Source organism: Harpia harpyja, chromosome 13 (genome assembly GCF_026419915.1).
Source record: "Harpia harpyja isolate bHarHar1 chromosome 13, bHarHar1 primary haplotype, whole genome shotgun sequence".
Classification (NCBI taxonomy): domain Eukaryota; kingdom Metazoa; phylum Chordata; class Aves; order Accipitriformes; family Accipitridae; genus Harpia; species Harpia harpyja.
Genome location: NC_068952.1, coordinates 42,323,893 through 42,345,184, shown reverse-complemented (window position 1 = coordinate 42,345,184; position 21,292 = coordinate 42,323,893). Strand labels below are relative to the sequence as shown.

The following is a 21,292-nucleotide window of genomic DNA, read 5'->3' as shown; positions in this document are numbered from 1 at the left end:
AGAGCTGACAGCTCGCGTACAGTGAGAACTTCGGGGTCTTCTGGGTGCGTTGCCGTCTCCCTCGCTCGCTCTCGCTCGCACGGGCAGTCTCTGCGTGCCGAGCCCCCGCAGGCATTGCGACCGCGACCCGGTTCGTTCCCTCCGAGCGGTGTATTTTTAAATACCGCGCCCGAAAGCAAGCCAGCCAACTACCTGTGCGATTGCTTTATTATTACGGTACGGAGCAGCTTCCTCGAGATTGCTGCTTGTAGCCCGGTTTAATTGCTCTGTGGCAGGACGGTTTGGTGCGGGGCTGACGGGCTAGGACACGAAATTAAAAAGTTAGCCCGCCCGGGCTCAGGCTGCAGCGGGGTGAGCGCGGCGCCGGGCGCGCTTCTCCCCGCCGGCCGCCGGCTCGCTCCGGCCTCGCTGCCCCCCGCCCCGGGGACGGGGGGGGGGACTGCTGGGAGCCGGGGGCTGAGGCGAGGGCAGAGCGGCCGCGGGATTGCCCGCAGCCCTCCAATCGGAGGAGGCTATGCAAATGTAAAGCCCTTATTTGGGAAGAGGCTCCTCCCCCTTCCCGGTATGTCTGCTCCCATTGCTGTAACCCATTCATGGTGACCGGTTTGGGAAGGAGCGGCTCTTCCCAGGCGTAGTGTGTAATCAGACTCTCTTTAGCTCCATTTCTTCCTTTCTCTTACACTTTATCCCGCTCCTTTTTTTTTTTTTTTTTTTCCTCCTGGATTAGGCTGCAATCAATCCTTCTCCCTCTGTCTGTTGAGAAACAGGTGATCCTTGTTAACAGCGATCAGTTTCTGGATGCAGTTTCCTGCGTTTGAAGGATGATACCAGGCAAGACTGAATCAGCATAACTTTTACTTTGCAAGAGGAAAAACTTTTTTCCCTATTTGAAGGCATTAGAAACACGTAGCATTTAAAAGCAGAAGAAGTTGGTTTTAAAGCTGAACTTCGCCGCTTTCCTGGGATTTGTGTGTGTCAATTTCAAAGGCTGCGTCTTTTTTTTTTTTTTTTTTTTGTTCCCCCCCCCCCCCCTTTCTCCTCCCTTATCTCCCAAAAGGAAACTGTTGCTAGTTGGAATAGCCTTTTTAAATGTTTGGGATTCAAGATACTTTAGGAAGAGGACCAATTCTGAAAGATAAATCTCTAGGTTCTGAAATGGATTCCGTCAGGTCCTGGGTCAGAAACGTTGGGGTTGTGGATGCAAACGTAGCAGCACAAAGGTAACCGTGACTATTTCTCCCCCACTTTTCCCCCGCTCTTTTTTGTTTTTTGTTTTTTTTTTTTTTAAGCAAACCTTTTCTTTACTCCGTGTTGTTGTTTGCATTTGCTATTAAATTTATTTTCTCCCTTTCTGTCCCCCTCCAAGTCTCCTCTAGTCAGTGAAAATTCAAGGTAGTACAGCTAGAGCTAGGGAGAAGCGCTCCAAAACCGGAGAGCATCAACAGTCCTAAAATCCAGTGCGGGGATCAGATGACAGAGAGATCGGATCATTCTTTCTTTTTCTGCACAAGGGAGGTGCGTGTGGGGGTGGATTGGTTGTACCTAGCGATACAGACTACTCCTTCCCGCTTTCTGGGTCAGACAGCCGAATAGGAATGGACCAAGTTAGAATTAACTTAAATGTAGATCTTTCCCCGCGCCTTCCCCCCCCCCCCCTTCCCCGGCCCATCTTGTTTTACTTAATTCAAGTGGCTCTGTAGCTACCGTAGGCATTGGCGAAATCTTAACCCCTGGATTCGAGGCTGACTAAAACAGGCAGGCAGCGAGCAGGGCACGGGTTGGAGGAAGAAAGGGAGTTCGCAGCAAGGGAAGACGCGCCGACAGTTTGGCAGCGCCGCGGCACAGCCTGCGGGCTTCCTGCTCGGCCCCCCTTCAAACCTCACGCTGGTTTGCGTGTAGCACCTGCCTGCGTGGACCAAAGATCTCTGTTCATCTGAAATGCTAGTGAACACACCGAACTGGGGGCTTGTCTGTCTCTTACTTGGTCGGGCGGGTTAGCTTCCCCCCCGCCTTTTATTTTCTCTTCCCAGCCAAGTCGGCACAGGACCGTTATTCCAGTCTCTTCCCCTTAGGGCTAAGACGATGAAAACCCTTTTAGGTAAAATATTTTTTTCCTCCTCGCTCTCTGGATACCTTTCAAAAAAAAAAAAAACAAACACCAAACCAAACCTGGAAAAAAAAAAAAGGTAGTAGCGTCGGGGAAGGCTAAATTGGTCCCGGGAATAAGTTGGGTTTTATTTAGTATAGAGACAAGGTGAAGGGCGTGTAACAGCAGATGGGACTTCAAATGAAACAGGGACGTTATAGAAATAGTACATCCATGCCCCCACCCACGGCCTGATCTGTGAGCAAGGTTTTCCAAGCGCTATGGGAGGAGTTATCAGAGTTTTATGAATGTCGATAGACGGTTTAATAAATACGATGGGGGGGGGAGAGAGGTTTATTCCTGGGGAAACCGAAAGTAAAAGGAAACTGCTCCTAAGAAGCCTCTAATTCGCGGGAGCGGTGGAGATACAGTCGCATTGTGCTGGGTGGGGGCATCGCCAGTTTTTTTTCAGAGATCCGTAAGAAACCAAGAAATCAGAGTTCTTAAATGCAGAATGAGAGGAAGCCCCAAACTAGGTGCAGTTGTGGCGGATGTGGTGAGTTCACACTGTACCGATTTGGCAATGGAAAACACAGGGAAACATCTGTAGTTCTCCGAAAGAGTCAAACACTTTTGCCAGTGCAGTGGAGCTATTTTGGGGACTGAAATCCGAAGCTGTTACGACTCCTAACTTGTCAGGCAGATAGACTTAATCTGTCTATTAAGTAACATGGAGGTGCTCACGTGCACCCATTTTCTCTGCAGCAGGTAGAAATCGGCATTAGGGAGAGGGAGCTACAACTAGTTTCACTAAGAAATGTAGCTGCTTTTAGGGATATTGTGGATACGCGAAAGCGTTTGAATCTTGCCAAACCAGGAAATGTGTGGGAAATGTCGCTGCGTTTTCTGCAGTCAGGGACAAGATTTGGGGAAGGGCTACTAAACTTGGGTCTAAATTCTCTCCATTTAAGTCAGAAACTGAAGACCCGGGCATCGGTTCAAATAGGTCAGTGACTAAAGACTGCATTGACAAACTTCACTGCCGAGGCAAGTGGATGCTCTGCTTGAAACTAGTTGTCTTTTACCTAAAGTGTAGGTGCCCTCAAGTTGACAGTCCGCTGGTAGGAAACATTTTAAGGTCGCTTGTCTTCTCCTACAGGGAAAGTGCACGATGCTGGGATGTACAGATAGCACTTCCAGACTCTCTGATATGCTCCATCTACTTCCCACCCTGCGCGTTGCATCCCAGAAATGAGTGTGACAGGCAAGAAGAAAATAGGTAGAGGAGGAAGTAAACCACTTAACTGCATTTAGCAATAACCCATCTCTTAACATTCGGGGTCTGTAAATTATTCTTGTCCTCGGAGCGTAACTATAAAGAGACCGGGGCCAAGCGAAAGCAGCGTTACAATGACAGCTTCCAAGTCGGGCATCGCCCCTTGCCCCCCCCCCCCGCTGCTCCCCGGCCCGGCTCCGTGTTCGGCCGCAGCCGCTTCCAGCCCTCCCCGCCGTCCCGCTGGGAAAGCGGAGCCGCCGAGCGTGCCCGCGGCCATCGGAAGGAGCCCAGGTCGGCACCGGTGATGACAAGTGACTCTTGGTAACCTCGTGTGGCACTCGCACAAGGTGGATGGAGGATTCCCGGCTTTTCTCCGAATGTGTTCTGCCTTTTCTGTTGTTGTTTTGCTGTGACTACTGCACAACCTGGTAATGTCTTTGTCTCTCCCCCCACACCCCATCCCGTATGTTTCCTCCACAGCGGAGTAGCTTTGTCCAGAGCTCACTTTGAAAAGCAGCCACCCTCCAACTTGAGGAAATCCAATTTCTTTCACTTTGTTCTGGCTCTCTACGACAGACAGGGGCAGCCCGTGGAAATAGAGAGGACAGCTTTTGTGGACTTTGTAGAAAATGATAAAGTAAGGCTTGTTATCTTTCTTCTTCCTCTTTTCCTCTCTAAATTTGATCTTTTCTTCTCCCCCGTTGAGCTGCTAACTTTTAATACCTGTGGTCCCTAGCAAAATACAACCAGCTCTTGGTCAAGTCTTCAGGTGCTTTGGTAGAGATGTTGCCCTCTGTGTGCTGCTGTAGTTAAAAAGGCTTGCGAGCCTCTACTGTATCGGGAATACAATGGGAATTTCATACACCCACTAAAAATAGAATAAAAAAAAATTTCACGGGGACAAATGTGATTTTCTGGGTTTTTTTTGGTACCTACCAGATGTGCCAAGTTTCATTAGTACCCTAACAGAAGTGGAATCTGACCTGTAATATGTCATATTGTCTGTTGAGCTTGATTATATGTATTTCCTAAGACTCCAAAGTCAATGGCAGGACTTGAAAAGCATTTGCTTTTGGATTTTAAATCCATGTGTTGACCACTTCACATTGTTTTACAATTACTTTCTTAGTCATGGACAAGATTTTTTTAATTATGAAGGACGCTCATAAATAATTATCTTCTAGGAAATTACAATAAAAAAAACATGCAAGAAACATTCCTGTAACACAGCCTTCAGGAAATAAATGTAATGACTCAAAATAACACTATTGCAAAGTAATGGACACATTAAAACCAAAACCCACTGAGCTTTCCCACTATCAATCTGCTTTATATTAACTAACTTGAAATGTACAAATTCGTCTCAGTGTATTGCCTTGAAAAAGTTGAGAGCTTAATAGCAAATAAGAGAGGAAAAGAAGTTCTTGAACTCCTACAGGAAAAGATGTCAGCAGTATTTTGTAGTTTGTCCTGGGTCATTCGGAAGGTTAATATATCCCAATCATTGGATTCACCTCTCAGAATTTTAATGAACTTTGTTGTCACTTCCATCATGATTATTAGCTTTTGCATTTTAAATGTGCCAAGTGTAAGTTCTGGAAGAATTTTTTTCTAATTCTCTCTTTCAGGAGCAAGGCAATGAAAAGACAAACAACGGCACGCATTACAAACTCCAACTGCTTTATAGCAATGGTGAGTCCCCTTTCCAGTCACCTTCTGTAGGTTGTACAGTGAGGCAAGGTTTGTAGGTGCTGTCAGTATGATTTCTAAAATATACAGAAATTCCCTTGCATGTTGTCCCTTCAGTGTAGGGATGGGCTCTGAAGTTTACCTGCTTTGGATGGGCTTGGGAAACACACTAGAGGAATCAAAACTAAATGGTCTTTCTAAGGATGTTTAATAACGTACTAGATTAAATGGGTTTGTTCTGATGTTTAGGCAAAGATGCATGTAACAGCATTATTTATTACTCTTCTTTCTCGCTCTAGGTGTCAGGACTGAACAGGATCTGTATGTTAGACTCATCGATTCAGTCACTAAGCAGGTGAGCATAGCTAATATGTGCCATGCTATCCTGTCCTGCCTCATCCTTCCTTTTTTCTTCAGGTTGCCCTGCATGTTTTTTTCTTCTCTGGTTCTTTTTTGTCTCCTGTTCGTCTGTGTTGCAGACCTTATTTTTGAGGGCAATTGAGAAGTAATTATCCTAAGTCTCTTTTTTTTTCCTCTGTGGATTGTAGGTTTTTATCCATTTTTTATCAATATTTATGTATAAGCTGCTTTCCCTGCTCATAAAGGCTTTGGGGGAAGATATTTATTTGCAAGCAATGGTTAAAAGCCTTCACCTCAGATCTGAATATTATGACAAATAAGTAACACCTTGATGCTACTGGCTTACACCTTGTCTTAATTTTTGTAGCCCATAACTTACGAAGGACAGAATAAGAATCCTGAAATGTGCAGAGTTTTGCTTACCCATGAAGTCATGTGCAGGTAAGATGACTTTATTAACAGCATATCATTTGTTAAATTTGTTTCCATAGATGCCAAAATGGCCTTTATGATGAAGTTGTAGGTAGGAAGAGTTTGATTTTTTTGTTGTTTGTTGTTGAGTCAGGGAAATTCTTTGTGTAGGAGGACTTTCTTTTTACATGTGGATAATACTTGATTTCAGTTCAGTACAGATATTTGTTTGGGGGTTTTTTGTGTGGTGTGGGGTTTTTTGGTTTGGTTTTGGTTTTTTGGTTTTTTTTGTTTTGTTTTACTGCCCCATATCCACAGTCTGAGCTGCGCTATTTTTGTTTAAACTAGGCCTTTGTGTGTGTTGTTTAAATCAAGACTTTTCATATGCTTATTTCTTACAAAATTTCTGTTCACCTTTTGAGAATGAGCAGATTAACTTAGATTTTTGCCTGGAAAGTAAAAGGCATTCTTCATGTAATTTTCTCTGGTGAAAAATTTTAATTTTCATTAATGTTCTTTAATTTTGCTTGTTTCTACCCCAACCAAAAAAAGAAACCCCTCAAACTAAAACACAAATCCTTCTTTTCTATACTATGTAAGCAATATTTGGGGGACTTCCACCTTTCAATTTGAAAAGACACTATTTTTAGCATGTAAAGTTATAAATTAGAGGTGAAAATGAGTTGAGGATGTTTTTAATAACATCTGTATAAGTCTGAAGTTACATGTACCTTATGTATGTACATCATGCTTCCATGGTAACTTATTACTTTTCCTGTTCTCATGTAATTAAATTTTTTTCAATCATGTAACAATGCAAACAGTCAATGTTCTTATATTAAAATGTGTTAAATTGTGCATAGAATGTTCTTTCATAAAATGAAAGGCAAAACCAATCTTGACCTTTATTAAACACAGTTTGTGATTTTTTTTTTTTTTGTGTGTGTGTGTTAGTGGGAGGGGGTTAAGCTGTTTGAATGTTGCTTCTTTTAATGTTGCAGTTTGCTACTTTTTTTTTTAAAGTAGCCTTTTCAGTTAATATAGTAGTAAGAGCAGCTTATGTGGACAGACTTCTTGTCAAGGGAAAGTCTCAGTTTCAGTACTTAACAATTATGTCAACTATTCCATTACTTTTTAAATGTAATAAGAATCAAGTAAATGTACAGTGTTTATCTGTTGGCCTTTGCTCTCATTAATTAAGAAAATGAGCATTGTTACTTTTGACCAACATTCACATATGCATGCATAAACACAGTGTATATCATATATGAGATACGCATATGGTGCGCTCTACGAGGACCTGTAGATGTAGTAGCAAAGATCAAAGGTGTATATATATTACTCTCTGGCACATCTAGAACTTGCGTACGTATTTAAATATATATGCTGTCCTTATTGTTGAAAGTCTTCACTATAACTAGGTGGATATTAGAGAAGAAAAATCTTTGAATTGCTATGCGGTTGGGTCCCGGTTTGTGATAACAAAATAACAGTTAGCATACTTCAGCTTTCTCCACTCTTGTACAGAGTGCAGTTCTATTTTAGAAGTTAAAATATTTCAGCAAACACCAGCACCTTCCCATCCAAATGTACTTCTTTAAAATAAAATTAATTTGGCTTTTTCCCCTGCTTCCTCTCCATGCCTTTATAGTATCAAACGCTCTGTTCAGCCTTTGTATACCTGGCCTCCACTGATGCCTATAAACATATTCCGTGCTTGATTTAAGGTAGTGTTCTACAAATGTAAACCATTATTCTGATTATACTGAACTCTCTCCTGCTTGATAGATTAGCCAAGGGAGAATTACAACTCAGGGACGTCCTTTCCATGTAAAACACAGATTAGTGAACAAAATCAAAAGTGCTGTGTAACCTAATCAAGACATTTGATTTTTAAATGTCGTGTTTTCCTAAAGTGTCTCTGAACAGGATGCTGCGTATTCTGAAGAGGCATTACGCTTATCACTTTGAATAATGCCAAGGGAATGGATCCAACTCCAGTTAAACTTGACATTTTATTTTATTTCTTTTAAGTACAATAATAAAATCTTCCTCATTGTGTGCTGCTTAAGTGGCAGCATCAATTTTTAAAGCCCCTAGTTTAGTTTGCATTAGTAACAGTATATAAAAATTTAATGCACTGTACCCACTCTGCTGTCCAAATTGATGCCTACTGTTTTTAAAAAGAAGGGTCTGCCTGTCTGCTCCTAGTTGAAGGTAGGCTTTTTTTTTGGTATTTTCTTGTGTGTAATCACACAGGCAGATATTCTTGCTGTATAGAGACAACTGCATCCGGAACTCCGCATCTTCCACTCAGACAGTGACAGATGCATGCTTAGCAGGAAAGTTGTCTAAATATTGATACGGCTACAACAATCTGTCATACCAATTGAAAGTTAAACTCTCGACTCTCAATAATTAGTGCGTTCAGTGAGAGGCTTTATTTATTTGCAGATCTGAAATTTTTCATTTGGGTTATTACAGCCTAACGGGAACTGTTCCTATTAGGTGGGTCTGTCTAAAATACACAGTCTTTCCCCCCGGTGGCTGGAAATCAAGGTAAACAGTCTCCTCTCCTGGAATAACTTTTTTTCTCCTCTTCTTTTTCTTCCAATTATTGACTAAGAGGAAACTAGTTGTTATGCTGCTGCCAGCAACCCCCTATGCCCTCAATGCTCAGAGGGTTAAAAGGTATTATAATTTGAACAGAAGTAGTCTCAGGGCCTACAGCTGGCTAATAACAGAGTTGTATTGAGTGCAAGCAAGCCCCACAGCTGTGACTTTCGCCACAAGGCTCAGACTAGACGGGAGCTCTAATCAGCTGGGCCAGGCGGCCACTGGGGCCTGTGTCTTTATCGGCCAGATGGTGTGAATTTAGACACTTTTGTTATGCAATTGCAGGGAGGAGTTGGGGAGAAGAAAACAAAACAAAGGCCACCATGCTGTGAGCTTATTTGAGTTTGAAATTAGAGACAGATTTTTTTTTTTTTTTTTTTTTTTGGTGGGGAGTGAGGGGAGGGAAGTTGAGGGCTGAATTTTAAAAGCATTTTAGTCAAGTGTGAGGACGGAAAGGATGCAAGTTTGCCTTTGACATGAGCCTTCTGGAGTATTCAGTTTGTAGATCTGGTGGTGTCTGTGGTAGCTTTTTGGTCTCTGTGTTTGTTTTTAGTTTTTTTCAGGACTGTTTGTAATGTAAACCGTTATTTTTCCCATGTAGATCTAGTTAGAGGGGAAAGTATAATAAGAAAAGCTGTAGAAAATAGAAGTCTTAGGCCTTGATATTCTTGGTTTAAGCAAATGAGCATCTCTAAAGGTATGTTCCTAGTACAACCTTGTAGCAGCAATGTAAATATTGGTGAAGTTGTGCCAATAATTCGCTTTAAGAGAATATTGTAGGCCTGATCCTGGACCACCAGAGTTTGGGATTTTTACCATTGACTTAAATTGGAACAAGTCAATTCTGTTACAGACAACACTTGTAAAACAAACCCAGTGGAAATGTTAGTGCTTGGATACTGCAATGAAATACTTGGAAACAGGGATTTAAACATTCAAGAGATACTTTTGCTAAAACGCTGGGCTTGAAACATTCTCAGTCTTTAAAGGACTCTGATTTATGTGTGAAGTAGTCATTCACTGGAAGTGAGTGACTGTTTTCCCTAATCAAGAAATTTTTTCATATATGTTTGGGCTCAAAAAGTATTATGGTCAAAGGGAAAAAAATGTAGCACTTCAACAAAAATCTGTTACCCAAGTGTGATAAGAATGTAGATATTTGTAAAATATTTGGAGAACTTTAGCTGTAAGCCACAGTTTTAAAAGAAAAATTTCTAGGTATTACAAATGTAAAGTTCCTAACTGCAATAATTGTGCAAACTAAAATAAACGAAGATGTGCTTATTTCAGAACCCTGCCGCGTTGTACTCCAGTCTCGCATAATTCATCCTAAAACACGTACTATGCCAAGAAATGGCAACCTCTCTGGGAAGAGTATATGAGCTGACGAGGTGTGGTGGAGGTACTGCTGGTGTATTCTGCTTGAATGTTACTGTGGTGTAGTGCAATTAGAAATATTTTTTAATGACCATCTGCACAAGTTACACGACTAAAGGATATCTCATTTAGTATTACTGCAAAGAGAGGAAATGACTGCTGTTTTAGCTAGCTGTAAAAAAACCCAAACCAAAACACTACAAAAATATTTTAAAAATTGAGGGTTTTTTGTCATTTTATTATAGTGGTGTGTGAACCAGCAAGGCATTTATTCCCGGTGTTATTTCCAATGCATTGTTACATTGGACGTGTCAGAAGTACATGCCAAATTTATATTCTTCTGAGGGAGGGTTTTCTGCTTTTTGGGGGTTTATTTTTTTCTTTAGAAAACATCTCGCATCTTGGCTTTTAGTACAAAAATATGCAATTCTTAATAAACAGTCATTAGGCAGTGAAATGCATAAAAGATGCACTTAAAACAAAGTTGGGAGAAGGAGAGAGTGGGATATTCTTAGCTGGTGTGAATTACCATAGCTTCACTAAAGTCGATGGAGCTATGACAATTTACAGCAGCTAGAGGGTCTGCCCCAGGGATTTTTAAATATTTAGTGTATCCTTTTATTTTAAAAGGACTAGCATCGATGAATAAGTGCAGGTTTGAGGCAAAGGGAATGTAGAAATGTTGAAACAGTTAGAGCTGCTATTCAAATAGATCTGCTAGTTGTATCTCATCTTGCTGGGCAATTTCAACTTGCAAACGGGAAGTTCCTGGGACACACTGTAACTTAAAGAGAAAATGCATGCATTTGAAATTTTTCATATCTGAAAGAGGTTTTATGTCTGAATGCTTATTTTGGGTATTTATAATTGAGTATTAGGCATTTCAAGAAAAAAAGCTACTCTTTCATATTTTGTACTGTCTTCAGTGAATTCAAGCGTTTAAATTTTTTTTTTTTTTTTTAATTGCTCTGCTTGGAATTGCTCCTCAGTTGGAAAACTGTGGGATTCAGACTGACTTGAGAATTTTGCAAATGTATTCAGCACCTATTAAACCACTGTACAAAAACCTAAACAATTTCTTGATTCCATATGTGTAAATTTGAACAACCTCAGCAGAACGTGAAAAACATAATTTGGAAAGGCATTTGTATAACTTAAGGCAGAATCTGATCCGGTGACTTTTGAGGCATATGGGACTTCTGATACAGTCTACTTAAAGTTTAGGATGTCTCTGTCCTCCCCCTCCCATGTTAGGTTTGGTTGGAACAAACTATCTGAGCATCAAGACAGCTTAAGTCTCCTAACAGACTTCTATGTTGCTACAAATTCTTAGAATTGAGAATTTCAGAGCAAGGACTATTTCTAAAGTCTGTCAAACTTTTGTACTCAGCTGGTGTATATGCAAGGAGCATCACCCATGTCAATGAGTATTTCAGTGGAAATCAAATCACAACCTGTCTCTTTTTTTTTTTTTTCCTGTTTGTTTATTATTATTAAAAAATGGGAAAATGAAATGCAGTGGTTCTGTTCTTTCCTGAAGAAGGTTTAATTCACTGGGAGTGAAGAACATCAAGTAGTTCCTGAGTGTAGGTTGTATTCTTCTGTACCATCTCCTGATGTATTTGTGTATATACGTACACATCTGTGCACGTGTGCACACAAGCGCATCTATACACACGCAGTTGTCTTTGCATATGTGTGCACGCACACGCATAGATGTGGACATAACATGGATATTATTCTGCAATACGTACCTTACTGCAAGCTCCTGAGGGTGACAGCATTGTTTTGTGTTTTCTTATCAAGTCAGATAAATATATTTATTTTATGTTGTGAGCTCATCAGAGAGAGTTCTCATTTCTATACAATCATTTTGGTGGCCATGCAGTATAAGATCTGTATAAACACATGCTTAATCTTAAGGGTTTATCATCACTGAAACAGTTGCAAAGGGATTTACGGACGAAATGCCAACCTGAAAAACATCTCTTCAGATCCTTAGTAGGATCTAAGTGTGTTCAGTTTCTGTTTTTTCATTGGTGCTACTGTAGTGTTGAAGTTTTCTGTGGGCGTATGAAACTTAGGGGTTGCTAGATATTTAATAATCAACAAATCAGTTATTAGAATATAACAAATCATTAGGTTGCTTATAGTCAGTTCTAACACCTTCTTTTGATGGACTTTTAACCATACATAACACATGATACTCATGCCTGTAATGTCATTATGACATCTGTTAATCATTTATTAAGCCTTTATAAATAGCACGTTAGTCTAAAGTGTGACCATATTGCTGTTCATTTTTGGCTGGGAATTTCAAAAAAGACTACGGGGAGCCAAGTGCCAAACTCCAGCTGGAATCAACCAGGACTTGGGCACCCAATTCCCTTAGTTCTTCTCCTTTCCGGAAACCTTAGCTGGAATTTTCTTGATCACTCTTCTAGGCATATATTGAGTCCTGAAGGTTTGCAGACAAGACTTTTAGCTGGTTGCTTTGCTATCAACTGTCCCAGCCATTCTTTAATTTTGGTTTTCTTTCTCTCTCTAGTCGGTGCTGTGAGAAGAAAAGTTGTGGCAACAGAAATGAGACTCCGTCTGACCCCGTGATCATTGACAGGTAGGAAATGAATCCTCATTTTCCCACAGAAGCAACCCCAAATTGTTGTTTGTGCTTTGAGGCAGCTGAGTGTCTGTCTTGATGGTTATGTGTCAGTGTCTGCTATTCGGGGATGTCTGTGCTTCATGATTCTTTACAAAAATGCCAGCCTAAGAGTTGGTTAGCTTTAGTCCATCTGGGCTTACCTTGACAAAATTGTTGATGTTTGTTTCTTAAATTAAGTTCTCTGTGTATAATTTTCATTGTGACCAAATATTCCATGTATGCATCTGGAATATTTTATATTCACCAGGGATATGATCCAACTGCATTACTGAGACAGATAAAGCTTTGAGCAACCTGGCAGCTTCAGTAATTTTCTTTAACAAAATAACAATATTTTTGTAGAAATGTGGGGAGGAAGAAAGGGGTAAAGGTAGAAGTGCAACGTATTAGGCAGGATTAAAACTGACGGTTTGGGGATTGTAAGCAATTTTATGTAGAACAGCAGCTTCATATATTTTATATATATATATATATATATATATATATATATATATATTTTCCAGATCCAGGTCTAGGTTCTGCTTGCCAGTTTCTAGGTGAATAACATAAATAGGGGAGAGCAGCAGTTTGTTAAATCATGATCTGGCACATTAAAAATTGTGAGTATTTTCAGAAGCTTAGAAAACTAGCCTGTGGAACTCACTGACTCAAAGTGTTGTTTGAGATCTGGAGTGCAGCAAGATTCAAAAAGGAAAAATAAGAATAGACAGAGCTGTTTCAAAAAGAAGTACACAGCCAAGATCTCCAGAAGGAGAACAGTAAATAAGGAAAAGCCAGGAAGAAACCTTTTCCTCCCAGATTATTCTATAGTAACTGTTTAAAGAGTTTCTTTTCCCTGAAGCTGCTGGTACAAGGGGCCAGTGGAGAGCTGATGCTGAAGTGGATTGATTGTGGATTCAGTTTTTATGTCTGTATGTGTCTGGCATGTATTTCTTGTGAATTTGTTTTGGCATTCAGAATGGTCACGCTGGTTTGAATAAAGATCTACAATTATTTCCTTCATTTTTTCATCACAGAGTTAATCTAAATAATTTTGGAACTTTGATGATGTGATGGGGTTCTTCCACTCCCTTTACTACACAGTTTTCCCTTTTAATTTTGTACTTACAAGTTGTGGCTGGGGCCAAAGTTGGAAATTCCAGCAAACTGGGCCGTTTGTGTGGGTGTGGGGGGCATTTTCCTGACTAGAAGCAGAAGTCCCAGATATGCCATCTTGACCTTTTCTATGAAATTTCTAGCTTATTTTTGGCTGTGTTCATGTTTGGTATGAATCTGCATTTGGGAACTTTCCAATCTGAAGTCTGAATTTTCTGAAACTTGACTTACTGCTGGAGAAGCAGCATGATGTAAGGCAATATATTAGCCTATGAGTTAAGACCATGAAGGGGGTAGTTCCTACCACTAACTGAATTTGTCATCTTGCTCAAGCTGTCCATTCTCATGCAAAGTGAAGGTTCTGATGCTTTCTGTGGGGATTTGAGATCTGTTGGTATAAAATGCAATGGAAGTGAAACTATTAGAAAGAACAGGGTTATTCTTTTTAACAACTGTGTGTAAAAATGTGCATCACAAGTCATCTGTGTTGTCAATGAGTCCTAACCTTTCCTAACTTGATCTAAGCTTAGAAGTTTTATTTGTAACTCCCCTGCTAACAGCAATAGGCATTCTGCCTATAGGCATTCATTTCGTGTGGAAGCATCCTCTAGGTTCAGTCTGGCAGTTTCTTGTTGAGTGTCAGTTCTTCCCTTTCATCTCTGTGTGTGCGTGTCTCAAAATTGCAAGTGAAATCTGGAGTTCAGTAGGGGCCGTAATAAGACAAACGAGAGAAATAAGAGATACAGCCCAGTAAACCTCTTTTCACTTGGTTTTAAAGGCAGTCACTAAATCAGGTTCAGGCCACAGAGAAAAGAAATGGTTACAGATCTGCACTGCTGTCTGGAGGTGGCATGGTTTAGTGAACAATGTGGTGAATAGAAGCTAAACTCAAAGCTAAATCTTTTTTCTTGTTTTACCACTAATCAGTAGTGCAGCATCTAGCAAACGACTCCTTATTTCTAACTCCCTCCCAGTTATTTCTCTTCCACCATTTTACCCAGTTAAACAAGGTTTGAGGAGGGATAATCCTGTGTACTACATCAACACATGGAATGGAAATATAGTAACAAAGTTATGCTGTACACGTCTGTGCGCAGAGGAATTAATTGTCTAGTCTGTCATCCTCAGACACTTCCACAGCAGTAACTACAACTACTTAGGAGTTGTACTAAACAGTCCACTCTCCCAAGCTAATCTTTCTGTCTTTCAAACAAGCAGAAAACTCTGCTGGAGTCATGTGTGTTCTGAACTAGCTTGGGAATCTGGGCAGCAGTGTTCTTATTTAGGGGGTCTTTGCGGCATCTTTAGAAGAAAACATCTATGCTTAAGAACTTGGTAGCAGGTGGAATATAATTTCTGAAATGCAGCTTGCAAACATCTGCAGTCATGCAGGCCAATAAATACAGTAAGATTTTCAGTTCAGCGTTGCCTTAGTTTTTTCTTAGTTTAAAACTAACTACAAGTTTTCTTTAAAAATAAATGATAATTGAAATGAAGAGGTTTTTTTATTGTTTCAGATGATAGCTAAATGTAAAAATTTGTCATGTAACAATGCAGCTGTTACATTCTAGCATGTCTCTAGAGAAGTGGAAAAAAATGTGAAACGGAGAGAGAAGGGATTACAGAAATACATTTGTTTTATGCAGAGCCATGTCTAAACAGTGTGTGCAAAGTGAAACGGGATTAGAACTTTCCATTTAGAATAGAAGGAAAATGGAGGCCAGAGAAGAACTTGGTTGCCTGAAGGTGCTAGGTTCTCCCTTTGAGGCTAGATTAATTAATATGCATTGCTCCTGCTGCAACAGTGTGTGAGAAAATTGTGGCTGGCACTGGGGAGGTGCCATCTGCATTGTAATTCCAGCTGTGTGTGTGGACCTACATGGTTAAAACATGGTTTGATTGGACAGCATAGAAAAGACCAACATCTTCAGAGCTATAGGAGGTGACCATCATAAGGTAGGAGAGCAGAGATGGAACCCAGTTTTAGGTTGAGCTGCGTATAGCGTAGGTCTAGCAAGTTCTGTGTCTGATTTGTAACTCCCGCAACGGCAGTGGCCTACTCAAATGTAAAGGATTTGGAAGGGCACCATGTTACTCATCTCTAAGCTGCTTTACCTTACACGCGGCCCATGCGTGGCAAGCAGGTTCCCTCAACAGCAAAGGACCTGCAAGATAGGGGGGGTTTAGAGCCCAAGAGGAAGCCAGCTCCGTATGGTACTCAGAGGTATACCCCCATCATGAGTGGGCACAAGTTACATTAACTACTTTGGGTACCTCTAAGGGTGGTGAAGAAGCAAGGAGAGGCATTGCTCCTGGGTAGAGATATACACTGATGTCTCTTGCTACTTGCTACTGCAACTTATTTTCTTTTTTGCCTGAGCTAAGTAAGTGGCTGCATCTGGTATGCCTGTCAGTGCTATGATTGCACGCTTCTGACCACTCTATAGATGCATCCTACAAACCTCATAAGACGAATTAAGCATTCAGATCAGTTGAGGTTATAACCTGTCATCCAGTGTTGCACTGAACTAAACATGCACCAAATTCAGCTGAGTTCAGGGTCTACGTTATAAGTTGCTGAAAATGAACATATCTCCATCAGCGGTACAGTGTTTTCCCCTTTATTTGTTTTTCTCCCTACTTCCTTGCTTTTTGTGCTTCCAGAGACTGATGCTTAGGCTACCGTGTTGGTTTACCTGTTTATTGCTGTAGGGAGGTACAATTAATTTGGTGTTTGCCAAATCATGGAAACTTGTATCCCTGTTTAAAAAGCAAGAAATAGTTCAGTGGGAAAAAAATGTCAGCCGTGTTGTTGTTGTTGGGTTTTTTCTTCTCCTTGAACAAATTCCAAAAGTTCTTATGCTGAATAAAACATTTCTGCTGTGACCTTTGCTCTGGGGACTAGATTTAGATCCAAAGGACCTTGCAGTTATTTTTCCGTTCACTCTTGGAAAGTAGCACTTTGCTATATGAAAGGGAGCTTCTTTGCTGAAATTTACTGTGTACTGTCTTCCACCAACAAAGATCTGTAGGATACGTTACAGTATTTATGTTCCTGCAACGTTCCATGTCAGAATTTCAGTGTAACTTGGATCAGAATCTGACTTCAGAATGCTGCCTCTGTTTTAACAGCAATGATACAGCTCAAGTCCTGCAGTGCTGCTATTGCAGGCGTCAAAAAGCAGAAACATACATAACTCCACTGGAGTGTAGGACTGAAAGGACCACCTGAACATATATGGGAGATTACATGATAGATGTTTAATCCAGAAGCATTTGCAAAAGATGCACTTCAAATTTTTTAAACAACACAAGCCACGTTCACTTCTCAAAATGTTAGAGCAAGCTTTAACTTTGCGTAGAAGATCAAAATTCATCAGAGCTAAAATGGTTCTAGCGTGTTCCCGTGGTGGGTCATAGCACTGGTGGGTTCCCAGCGATCTTAATTTCTATTCATCCTGTCTTCCTGCTTTGTTTTTGAAGTTAGTACCTATGGAATTCGTAGGTTTATGAGACTTCAGAAATGTAAACGTTTTTGTTTCTTTTTCTCATGGCTGAAGTGGTGGTTCTTAATGTTCCTTGTAGTTCCTGGAAATTAGAGTGTGAACTTTGCACACTAACATTTCCTTCTTTGTTGAAAGTGTAGACGGGAATATGAAGTGGATGGGTTGGGGTGGCTTTCAGATGGAAGGCTGGAAGTAAGTTCTTTTAAAGATGATACTTCCTAAATGAAAGCTGTATTTTGTCACACCTGTATCGTAATTACTTAGTTTGCTACCTTTCCCACCCTGGTTATGCAAATAAAAGGAAACTTGGTCTTATGATTAAGAGGTCGTGGATACTGCAAATGAATTTAATTCCTCATTTTACTGCAGATTTTCTCTCTTATTTTAGGGGAGTTGTGTAGTTTTGGATGTAAATTCTCTATTCGTCAAGTGGGAATGATCTTTTTACTTTTAATTTCTGTATTCTTTGTTTTTCTTGAAGATTTAAGCTCTTTAGAGCAGGTTATTTTGTGCACTTGTTACTTGGTGCTTTACCTAGTTTACTAAAGCTGTGATCTAATCGAAGCCTCCAGGGTACTGGGGAGAACCGGGTGACTTTTTTGGTTGAACAGCTTGCCTTTCCCCCCCCCCCCCCCCCCCCCCTTCTTCTCATAAGAGATAAATAGTCAAAAGGAATTTCTATGGAATTCAGATGAAACATCTTAATTCAATTAAACAATGCAATGCAACTGGGATGGGACAGACTTTTTTGTTATTACATGGGAAATTACTTGGAACACCACTGCAAAATGCAAGTGTAAGCTCTGTGCTGTGTGTAGCTGGAGCTGGCTGTCTTTATGGTTTTACTGTGTGAAGACTCGAGTGCTCTGCTGTCTTTGAGCTGATGGAATGAGGGCATTTAGCTCAGATGCTTTAAGGATCTGAGATCCTGGGTTCAATTCCTCCTACTGTTAACCTAAACTTTTCCTAATTGTCCTGTAAATAATCTAATGTGTTTTGTTACCACCACCATTTATTTATTTATTTATTTATTTATTTATTTATTTATTTATTGCAATTGTTACTGGGACAGTGGCTGTAGTGATGAATGGGGTTGTGTGGAGTATTACTTTGGGTCGAGACATGCACTAACCAGTGGGTGGAGGCATGGGGCCAGATCTGCAGCTGGGTCAGCAGTGCTACATTGACTTGCACCAGCTGAGCACTTGGCACAGTGGTTCCAGTAGCCGGTGAACTACAATATTGGTCAGCTGACACATGCTGTAAACATTTAGGCTTTTATTATTATTATGTTTAGTGAAAAACCCCAAAGCATGAACACAGCTGGCACAATTGTTAGCATCTCTATAAAGAAGCAGAAGAGACTGGATTACATTCTTGTGCCGTAGGGGTCCATGCCTTCAATGCAGAAATGGGGCAGCACAGATAGAGATTTTCTTCCCTGCTGACACTCATGCCCTACCTGCTGTATAGATACACAGAGGACCAAACTCTCCCAGGCTGGCTGGCTGGCACATTTCACAAGCACTAAAACTCACTTTAGGAAAAGACAGCTGTTGCCAGGCTTAAACATTCTGACTAACACACAGTGTGGACACTATAGGGGCATAAAGTGCTCTGTGTGAGATGTCCATGTAAATACGACTGGGCCTTATGTCTTCTTGTGTTCCCTCCCTCACCCAGTTCCCTCTCCCTAAAAAAGGCAAAAGTACATATAGATTATCTTTCATTTTGAAGGATCTGGCTTGAAATAAATGCAGACTCCTGGCTATCCTGGTTGTTTTGGGTTTTTTTTTTTCCTCCTTTTTTTCTTTATCTCAGCCATCTAAAAAGGACTTTATGCCTTCTGTCTCCCTTTCAGGCTGATCCCCAAAACTATTGGGTAACACAAGAGTTATTTCCTAATGTTTAGAGGCAGAACAGCATGAATGTGGAGGCCTGGATCAAGTTCCCACTGATACCGAGTTGCCCTGTCACTTTAAACAAGTCACATAACTGCATGCCTCAGTTTCCCCCATAATGCAAAGTGTTAGCTGTGGAAAGTGGTTTCAGATCCTTGAACAGGAGTTTTTGTTTTTATTTTTCATGTTTCTACTGCAAGGAGGATTTCATCTACATGGCAGTTGGATTGTTCTTGTTCTACTCTGTTCTGCATACTCCTTGTAAGCCTGCCAAGGTAGAATAAATGTCTCAGATCTGTTGCTGCTGTGGGGTGAAACTGGGAGCCACAGATAGATACGGCGCTCCTCAGCTCCCTGCATGCTCCAGTCCCCCCTTCCAAGCCTCCAAAACCCACAATGATCTCTTCTCTTGTCCTACGGAGTCAAAGTCCTTTGTTCACTGCTAAACCCTGCTCTCCTGCAAAGAGCTGCTGTTGTGCCATCTGTCTCTTTATGAATTTTTTAGTAGACTGGATGTTTGTGGGGAGTCAGTAACTTAAAGTGCACTATCCTAGCCATTTGACAAGTGGTTCTCTTAGTGTATAATTTGTTTGTTTCTTCCTCTGCCCCCCCCCTTTAGGCAAAAAGAAAAATTCTTGAGTAGTTTGCTGTCCAAAGCTTCTTGAAATCTTTGATGCGTACAATCACTTAAAGTTTGTAAATGGAGTAAACTAGAGAGTAGCTTGTGTCACTTAATTTTTTTTTTTTTCTTTTAAATGTTGACAGACAACAGATTTTCCAGAAAACTGGTGAGTCAAAAGAAGCTTAAAGATCCTTTGAATGTGCTAGAAAAATGAAGAACATACTTGTGGTTAAGGAACTAGTTTGAACTGTGGACGTCCTGGGTTCTGTTCCTTTCTCTCCATTGCAGACTCCCTGTATTTTTCTAGCCATTCACTTAGTCTCTGTTTAACAGTAAACCAAATGTGTGTGCTTTTCTAGCTTTTACTGATAACACAAAGGTACACATGCTGAAAACTGATGTGTGGAAAGACTATGGCGATGTGGAAAACTATTGCCATTAGGGTGGAGATTGCTTTGGGGTGATTTAAAAAGTTATTCTCCCCCCAGGCTGTTTAGTTGCTACTGCCTGGGCTGAAGGTGTTACTGGTTCTGAAACTAAGCAAAAAATAAATGAGATGAGTTTAAATGTTGATTTCAAGCAAAGATTTATTAGGAAGCTAACAGAACTGGAACCTCACTTCCACTAGCTTTTTGTACATGCATGCTCCTAGCCATGTGCTGTCCTTGAGCAGCTGTGCAGCCATTTTGTCCTGAGTACCTCACCTGAGCCCTCTGAATGGAGTGCTTGCCTCTTCGGATATGTTAGAGGGAAAAATGTCGTGGGTGGGAGTGTTAACCAATATTGATTTCTTTAGTTCCACTAAGTCTGTAACTGGAATAGTTAGTACATGTTCTGGTTTCAGAACTGCAAGGGGAGCATGGTTAAGTCTGAGCAAGGACATATTATATAATTTAAAGAAATAAAATCTGACTATTGCTACTACTGCCTGGAAGCCTTAAGAAAATAAGTCCAATCAAGACAAGACCCAAAGGATTTTAGCAATTCTGCATAAATCAGATAAGCTTCCATGATGCTTTAGTGCAGTTTGGACAGCAAGCATGGATGAATTCCAATCCTGTTAAGATTAGTTGTGCTTTAGCTGAGATAAAAAAACATTGATGGTGCTGGCTGGCTGAATCCTGACTGAGCAATGCAAAGTTTTGAGCAAAGTTCAAACAGTGTGGAAAAATCCTTGTCCCCTTTTAAATTGAAGCTTTGTCCCTGCAATAAGGAGAATTTGATTCAGTTTGTGTTGTGTTCTCATAAACAGTTAAATGGTTGCACAGACAGCTGATAATAAGGGGTCTCAGAAGGACGGATGCGATAGCAGTGTAAGGAGCCAGTAGAATCAATGAGTTTGGTAGTAGTGGAGAGGGGAATGGAATAAAAGTTTCCCATGAACTAAAGCACCTCTGGGAATAGAAGTTGAGGATAAATTCACTATGCAAACAGCACAAAAGAAATTCTGGGCATGTAGAGTAGTGGTGTGTGACATGGGATCTCTACAACTAACTTTTTGAAAATGGGTCTGCGTTTGCCTGGATCCATCTGCACTCATCATTGAAAATGCCAATATTTCAGAGTATTTGCATCCTAATGAAAGCATCATCTGTGTATTTATTGACCTGAAATACTCTTCCTTATCACTTTTGCACTCCTCTCGGCCTCTGTCTAGACCTGGTTTTATGGACTTGTCACTTCATCTGCCC

General features: G+C 40.7%; 1 protein-coding gene across 2 annotated transcripts in view; it reads left to right on the top strand.

Moving 5' to 3' along the window:
* Positions 1-1,055: 1,055 nt before the first annotated feature.
* The window catches only part of EBF2 (EBF transcription factor 2), a 150,437-nt gene continuing 130,200 nt past the window's right edge, over positions 1,056-21,292 (top strand). For both annotated transcript variants that reach the window (XM_052805697.1, XM_052805698.1), the window contains exons 1-6: positions 1,056-1,220; positions 3,843-3,999; positions 4,991-5,054; positions 5,351-5,406; positions 5,779-5,852; positions 12,364-12,432. In XM_052805697.1, the coding sequence (XP_052661657.1) occupies positions 1,090-1,220; positions 3,843-3,999; positions 4,991-5,054; positions 5,351-5,406; positions 5,779-5,852; positions 12,364-12,432 (551 nt within the window). In that variant the 5' untranslated portion in view covers positions 1,056-1,089. The remainder of the gene's footprint in view (positions 1,221-3,842; positions 4,000-4,990; positions 5,055-5,350; positions 5,407-5,778; positions 5,853-12,363; positions 12,433-21,292) is intronic.